This window comes from Temnothorax curvispinosus, unplaced genomic scaffold (assembly GCF_003070985.1).
Source record: "Temnothorax curvispinosus isolate PA1 unplaced genomic scaffold, ASM307098v1 QBEX01000525.1, whole genome shotgun sequence".
NCBI classification, from domain to species: domain Eukaryota; kingdom Metazoa; phylum Arthropoda; class Insecta; order Hymenoptera; family Formicidae; genus Temnothorax; species Temnothorax curvispinosus.
In genome coordinates this window covers 2,949,628-2,958,167 of record NW_020210305.1, presented here as the reverse complement: position 1 = coordinate 2,958,167, position 8,540 = coordinate 2,949,628, and the positions used below count along the sequence as shown (strand labels likewise).

At 42.5% G+C, this 8,540-nt stretch overlaps 1 protein-coding gene across 1 annotated transcript in view; it reads left to right on the top strand.

Annotated features, from left to right (window-relative positions):
• The window catches only part of LOC112454907 (integrator complex subunit 3 homolog), a 24,858-nt gene extending 16,548 nt beyond the window's left edge, over positions 1-8,310 (top strand). Inside the window, exons 3-9 of the mRNA XM_025016542.1 lie at positions 2,074-3,761; positions 3,855-4,300; positions 6,219-6,334; positions 6,557-6,694; positions 7,304-7,505; positions 7,654-7,878; positions 8,009-8,310. Of these exons, the coding sequence (XP_024872310.1) occupies positions 2,074-3,761; positions 3,855-4,300; positions 6,219-6,334; positions 6,557-6,694; positions 7,304-7,505; positions 7,654-7,878; positions 8,009-8,097 (2,904 nt within the window). The 3' untranslated portion in view covers positions 8,098-8,310. The remainder of the gene's footprint in view (positions 1-2,073; positions 3,762-3,854; positions 4,301-6,218; positions 6,335-6,556; positions 6,695-7,303; positions 7,506-7,653; positions 7,879-8,008) is intronic.
• The last annotated feature ends 230 nt before the right edge of the window (positions 8,311-8,540 follow it).

Here is an 8,540-nt window from a genome sequence, read left to right as displayed (position 1 = left end):
TTAATGTCAATGTCAATGAAATCGAATACGTGTAATTGACCTGGAACGCGAAGCGGAACATTGTTGACATGTGTATATTAAAATTTCTCGCAAACGAGAGTCATCTCACTTTTCACTGTTTAAACTGCTATTTTAACCGTCAGTCTACAAAAGTAATAATAAAAATTTCTTAAAAATGCATTCTATTTTCGACGTCAAGCGACAATTTCACCGTAAAATACAGGAAGTATGACATTCAGTTAGTGTCTCGTCAACGTGAAGTTGTAGAAAAAAACATTTCAACGGTTTCTCTGCTGAATAATAATATTATGAGTGTCTTGTAAAAATACGACAGCTGCAAACCGCACGCGAGAAGACGCGTAATCATGCAAAACGCAGATATTAGCCCGCAGGGCTGTGCCGTTATATAAAGAACCAGTACACACGTCGATCCACTTGAACATGATATGTAAGTCGTTATGTGTGTGAAATGGAAACTGCAGTAGGTCGTACTTTCTACGAGAGGACGAGAAGACCCGTCTCACAACGGGCCGACGACGGCACAGAAGGCACACGGGAGAAAGGAAGATCGAACAATGCCCCTCTTAATTACGGCCACCTTAATTATTCGCGTCTTTCTCGCGCGCACAATAAAAGCAACAAACAATGAATTTGAGAGCATGCTGTGCACAGTATTAAGTATATCGGCAACATTAAAAGCGGCAATAATAGAATCAATAAGTAGGAATTTATGGTATATGTTGGAGAAAAAAGTAAAATCTAGATCATTAAGTTTATTATACCACAAGCTGTGATCGTAAAAAGTTATTGACTCAAAATTCTTTGAAAATGTCTTCTAAATTGTTTATTGTTAAAATTTGAGAACTAACTATATTGTCAATTATGTGAAAGTATATAAATGATATATAATTATAGATCCAGGCTTCTCTCAAGGAAAGTCTGTCTCAAACTGATCGTGCCTCATATAAATGACATATAATTATAATATAATTGATCACAAATTATAATCACTATGTAATGATTTTTTAATAATCTTTTAATGCGTTCTTTGTTGTCTCTAAACAAAGGAAGAGAAATGAGAAGCTGAAGGAATACTATCGAAAAGATCATTTATCTAAAAAATATTGTACGTTTTAAAGTATATGTTGATCTATTGAATTTAAATTGAATAGTCGCAAGAGTGAATATGACCTCTCCAGTATATAACTTTTACTAAATCGAAGGTAATCTTCTTATCGATTTTCCGCTTGGTTCCTAAGCGCCCTGGAGTATAAATCTACGATAATTTATAAATCTTGTGACACACACCGAATTGCCGTCAATTGCGTAGATTCGATTTGCTTTCGCTTTTATCTTGCTGACGTGCAGCACGTTATCCAAATGGAATATCTTATGTAGAATGGAAATGCAAAATGTGATTCGCAAAGCAATTAACCAGGGTAATTTATGAAAACTGTCAACGATTTCATACTCTCATACCTTTCGTCATACTTTCTCTGTAATATACGAAAGATTGCGTTCACTGCCGTTATTATCAAATTTTTATTTCCATGTCTTTGATAGTTCTATATATTTTTAAGTTTACTGAAAGTTATATTCATTCACAAAAAGCGAATGTTTCTTTATCACAGCTTAGAATACCTCGTGTAAATTTCTTGCTACATCATCAAAAAATTATTAGAAGAGAACAATAGACTGTCGTAACTGAACTTCAGAAACATGTTGTCGTTAATTCGTTTTGCTACTGATTAAATGCCACTGGAAATATCACGGTATTATATAATTTTGTATTAAAGCGCTCATGATGCCTAAGAACGTGCGCGAAAATTCTATATTGCATAAGATATTGCACCATTACACAGAGTAAATAAAGAGCAATGACCGCAGGAATGCATTTTAATGTGCAAGGAACTTTACAGCGTAAATTAGTCGTTTTAATAGAAAAAATATATATATAAACAGACAATAATTAGCTTTATAAATAGATTATTTGTATCTTTAAGAAACTTTAGTGTTTTACTTTTTTCTGAAAAAAAAAATGCGTGATATATTCGTGTAAATATTTGATTCTAGGGTCGCATTGTGAACGATCCGCGACCTCGTCTCTCGGCTTCTCAGCAAGCCCAGATACTGAGCGATGTGCAACAGCACCAGCAACAGTACCGGCAACGTCCCATTCAAGATTTCAAGAATCCGCGGGTTTCCTCGTTCGAGCAAGCACAATCGAGCACGCCGTACTCCTCCCTGGCCAAGTACAAAGTTGATCGAGCGAAACAACAGTTGCAACAGTTGCAGCAGCAGCAACAACAAGTGCAACAGCTTCTGCAACAACAACAACAGAAGATTGCCCAGCAACTCGGTACTTCGAACTTCGTGAACGGTGGCAGCGGCGGTGGCAGCGGCGGCGTGCAAACGCCACAATACCAGCAACGGCAGCAATACCAGCAACAACAATACAATCAGTACAATCAGAATGGCTTCCAAAATCTTCAACAGGACTTGTCGCAACCGCTGTTCAGCGATCAGCAGACGGTACAGTTACAGGAATATCTGGAGAAGCAGCGCGAGCTGGAGCTGCTCCAGAAGCAACGGCAGCAGCTGCTGTACGAGCAACAGGAATTGCGCAGGCAGCAGGAACTGCTGCGACTTCAGCAACTCCAGAGGCTCACTTCCACTACGCCACTTCCACCTACCGCGACATCGATCCCGATCACCGTTAGCACCACTTCCTCACCGTTGTTGCTATCTTCGCCGTCGGCGCGACGTATCACGCCGTCGGAAGCGGAGCTTTTCCTTAAAGCAATTGCTAGCCATCAGAAGAAGTATACGACGACAGCAGCAAGCACGACTACAACGACCACTACCACGCAACCACCTCCGCCATCCAGACGTCTGATTACCTCTAATGCTCATCAGGAGACAGATATACCGGAGAACTTGCTCAGCCTGCTTCAGGGTCAAGAGAGTCAATTGTTGCAGCAAGGTAAACCGAAGCCGCAGATCAAGGTGATCTATCAGACCGATAAACCCAGCACGACGAGACAGACTTCCAGCGGCAGAAGCAGGAACTCTCCACAGTCTGAGCGGGAATTGTTGCTGAAGCAACTCAAACTCGCTCTATCTCAGTCCGGCGATGACGATGACGTTGTCAGGAATGTCACTACCAGGGATCTGATACTACCGAACGGCAAGAAGATTCAGGTTATTCACGCGCCGAACGGTTTATCATCCATCGCATCGAGTTCCACTATTCAGACGTCAGCTATACCGTCCTCGACGACCACCATCAAGCCTCCGAAGGCGCTCTTCGAGGAGCTGACAAAGGGCGGCGTACTGCCACCGGGTGCCGATTTCGAGATCATCCGGCAGAAGAGCGACGGCAGGCTCGAGGAGATCGGCAAGACGCCGATAATCCAGAATCTACCGGCGAAGAAAGTCACGTTCGTTTTGTTGGAGGAACAGCCGGACGGCAGTTACAAGGTGCAGGGTATCAAGGGTAACGCCAACGACAAGGAGAGTGGCACCGACGTCGAGTCCATCGTCGAGAAGATCAAGAAGGGCGAGCTGAAGTTGCCGCCCAGCTCGCTCGGACCGACCACGCAATCGTCTACGCTAGAACATCTCGAGTCCAGCATCGATCCGAATCTGATAGTGTCCACTGGTACGTCCAGAACGCCGATATCATCTCATCACTCCGTCAGCACGAAGGCGGCGACCTTCAGACCCACCACCGTCAGATCTACCTCGACCAGATACGAAAGGTGATTATCGCGATGATTCGCATTTATATAATTCATTCCAAACAATTTTTTGGATCTAGTAAAAGATTCTGAACGGCAAAATAAAATTTTCAGCAAGTCGACGACGGAATACATCCCCTACGTCACGGTATCGCCAAACTCGGTGTCTACCACTGACAAATACGTGACCTCGGCGTCCAGCGTCACGGGCCACGTATATAACTCCCTGAACACCAGCCCGACGAAGACAACCCTGTCGGATCACATCCCGCGGGTGACCACCAAGTACTCGTCCACCAGGAGCCAGTTCATCCCAACGATGGCGCCGGTGAACGAGATCGTAACGACGGCGACGACTCCGGCGACTTACTCGCATCATACGCCGAACTATGTCTATTTCTCCAAGTATCCATCCACGGAGACCTCGTCGACCTCAGCGGAGGAGGTGAAAACTCAAGGTTCGCAGGAGAATCTAGCCACGTTATTGAGAAAGGAAGGCCTCTTCGCTATGGCAAAATACCTGAGGCAGTCGGGACTGGATAATGTGCTGAACGAAACCGGTGAGTTGGATGTCAGTCAAACTTGATAATTTACTGTGTAAAATTAATTAATGGTATTTATTAATGATAAAAGAGTAGACTCTTAGTGATAGAAGAGAAGACTTTAAATAGTTTCTCATTTTATGAACAAAAATACGAATTTCGGTAACTTTCAAACTGTCTCACAATTTATCAAAAATATTAATAGAATAGAATTTATATGTGTAATATTAACAGAGACTTAATGTAAGTGTACTATCGAACGTCACGATTTTAAGCAAGAAATTCGCGGTTACTGCAATTATTCTGGTGTTAATGATTTGACAAACGGTTCGTACAATATATTCCGCTTTATTAATATTAACATAATCGCGGAAAAGCATGATTTATAAAGCAGAAATAGCGAAAAATCATCAATTAGTCATAAGTGACGATGCACTACGCGACAATAAGCGAGCTTTACGAAGAGTATTTCGTGTGAAGACGTTAAATACTACAATAAACGAATTAATTCTCTGCGCAACAGTGCAAGGACCGCCGCGGTCTTATTCAACAGTATCGCAAGGCGGGACACAACTTGCGTCAATGTTGTCGTGGACCAAACGGTTGTACAAATAATCCCCGTTGATGGCGAGGTAGACCGTGCCTCTTTGCACAATCCACCACCATTTGTACCTCGCGTTTCGCTTTTAGTCGTGCAACATTCGTCGGAAAAATTGTTCTCACGACTCGTTGCTCGTTTCGACACAGGCACCTCTCCGTCTTCTACGAGAACAAAGAGACGCGTACCTCATTACGCGGGCTCTCACGAAGAAGACACGCGATTTCATTAGTCGTTATAATTATCGGCGGGACGACTCGCTTAGCCCATTGTCTCTTCGGGCCCTTTATCTATGTATATATACCTTCTTTCATCGAGAGAAAGATCGAGAAACGGGCTTACCTCGTAAGCTAAACGCATGAAAGTACGTCAGAGAATTACGGCAACGTTACATGAGATAAGTTACGTAATAACTTCCCTACGCGATAGTAAATTTTTTCATTTCATTTCTGAAGAATCCAGTTCAAGTTGAACTGGATTCTCTTTGCAGCGCATTAATAACGTGGCGTACGTCGATCCTTTCACGCGTTCCCTCGGCTATAAACAATTTTCGCTGAATAATCCGATAAACGCCGGTGCCTCGACTCGACATCTGCCGCCGCGCCGTGTCTCGTCAATTCCCGAGAAGAGAGTCTCGTCGTGAGGAAAATGTTGACGCTCTTTTCACGTACCGACGATTTTATTCGACCGCGTTCGCACGCTCGTTAGAAAGAAAATAATAAGCCAGCTGCGTGTTTTCTCGCGTGCGAGAAACAGCGATATTTCCTATAACAACGATCCCCCGCCGCGGTAACAGTTCCGTTTCTGTCGATCGCGAATGCAATCATCAATCGGGACATTGTGTAACTTCGTCACGTTCTCCAACGATATGTTTTTCCTTCTACGAGGATCATAGATGAACTCAACCGCGCGTGTACTACGCCCGGAATGGAAGAGAATGGTCTGGCGAATATATGAAACGCAATTATGGATACCAATCGCAAAAACTGCGCGAAACGTATATACACGGCAATGATTGTGTAGCTCTTGACGTTACAAATTAATGCAATGAGGCGATGTGAAAGGTTTCTTTCTAATCTCTAACAATTTTAATAATTGAACCTTGAATCGAATCTCCGCGAGGGATACGATTCCGTCATCTATTCCCTCTTCTTCGAAGTTTAGTTTGTCGAAAGTCTCTCTCATTTTCGATCGTCAATTAAATTGAACGCGTCTGGACATTCGACCAGTTTGAGGAAAGACCCCGATTCCAAATTGAAGCAAAGATTTCTGTAACAATTATGCTGTTCGATAGTTTCGTGACACTTCCCTGTATTGTTTTGCGATATTATACTTCAGGTCCGTACACCATATTCGTCCCTACGGACAAAGCCTTCAGGACGTTGATGGTGCAGCTGGGAGGGCCAGAGAAAGCTGAGCAGAAGTTCCACGACAATCCAAGACTTCTAAGTGGGGTACGTATCGGTGCCAAAAGCATCATTAATAATTTATCTACCTAACGGTAAATTTCACTGACACCAGTTAGCCAATCGTAATTAATTTGATTCGCCGCTTTTCCCGAGAGGAGAGGACTCAATTAAACTTAATCTTGAAATTAACTGAGCTTAGTGAAAGAAAATGTTCTACAGTAAAAATCGTTAGTGTCTAGAATATATACTGAGAATTCTTTGCGACAGCTTCTTCTTCACCACGTCATACCAGGAGCCTTCAGGATCGATTCCCTGCAGGACGAGATGACCGGCGTCAGTCTCGCAGGAACGCAATTGCGGGTGAACGAGTACACGATGCAGGATCACGAATGGAACGACGTGAAAGTAATTTTATATTTTAGAATTTTGTCCAATTCCTATGAGACCCTTTCTCGCCTTTTTATTTTACGTTTCTTTATTTTTAATTAAGGTTCAATTCCTTTTTTTTAGTTATTAAGCTTTTCTTTCGTTTCGTAGAAAATCGTTCGTTTATCTGTATAAATTATTAATAGCTTTGTGAGTCAATGCAACATTATTTTTACATACGTGATTGGTTCATGTGTGTTCGTGCGTGATCCAGTTTATTGACCTTCGCGAATATAGAAATCTTCCATTCACTCGGTGAACATGCATGAAATTGCGACAGCTCCGTCATCCGCTTCTCACGAAAAAATCCAGACAACGCGTGTGTCTAAAAGACGGCTCATCTTTTTTAAAATTTTATCAAAAGACGTATTAAAAATGTTATACTACAGATATCTTTCTAATAATTCCATAAGACTTCAAAATTTTTTTATTTCTCTGTCAGACCATTTCAAGACGTCATAATGTTCTCTGAGAGACAGATACGCCTACTTAGTATATATCAAACATTCAGAGCAGATCCGATGAAAACGATTTCATATCAGTGCAATCGTTTCCCTTCATTTGTAATTTTGCATTGTTTGCAAATAGGTAACGGCGATAAACGGGGCGCGAGTCGCGCCCAACAAACGGGACATCGAGATTCCTCAAGGTATCGCCCACGCCGTCGACAGGGTCATGTTCCCGCTTCCGGTCGGAGATTTGGTGCAAACTCTGCAAGCCGATCGTGAGAGGAGGTTCACCACATTCCTCAGAATGCTGCACGTGTCGGGCTTGGAGGACACGCTCACAGGTAAATTGAAAATCCGACCAAAAAAAAAAATGAATTTAAAAGAACTCCGTTTGTGCAATATGCCGCCTCTCCTGTACGTCTGACTTGCAAAATCGATGAATCATCCTGAATCCTCCGTCGTTTAGTGTAACGAAAGCTGCCTTTCTAGGACCGAAGACGTTCACCATCTTCGCACCAACCGATTCCGCTTTCACCGATGCGTCCACGAAGAACGGCGCTCCAATTTGGACCGATGAGGACGGGCCGGAAGCGGCGAAGGCGATAATCTCGCGGCACGTGATTCCCACGACTCTTTACACGGCCGGCATGAGATATTACATTCAAAAGGACACCCTTCGTCCACAATCACCGGTTCATATCCACAAAAACGGCGGTAAGTAATTCAAATGACGTAAGACTCGTGTTTTAATAGCTGATCCTTCATGATGCATCGCATTATTAGAAAAATATAAATCAAGAAATAGATAATCTCTCAGATGATTCGACATACATTGTTGTTTCAGGACGCGTACGAGTGAACGAGGCACACGTTGTGACGCATAATGTGCCAGCGACGAACGGTGTGTTACATGCTATCGACGGTGTTCTATAAAACGACAGTTCGTAATGAATGCAAATTGACGATTAAGATGCACAGATTGCAATCATGCAGGTGATAATCGTATAATAATTCGTCACATTAAACGCAATTGTATCTATTGTATAATTTCTCGAAAAGTTGATGAGCTCGACATATCAAGTGAATGTAAATTGCTTGCGTGAGTGCGGTGAAACGTGTGGCAATTAAATCGAGTTATATTAAAGTGATTAGTAAATGCTCGCCGCATCGCGATTGGGTTCAGTCACCGAAAAATTGACATGCCATAGGTCGCGAAATCGTAGGAAAAAGTAACGAGACCATTTTTAACGTACATGTGTATACATATTAATTTATATAAGATAAGCAACGTCAGAGATTCTCGTGTACTCGTGTCAGGCGCACAAGAGTACGGGATATTAATCGCTATTGTATAGAATGGTAACGCAATACCATGT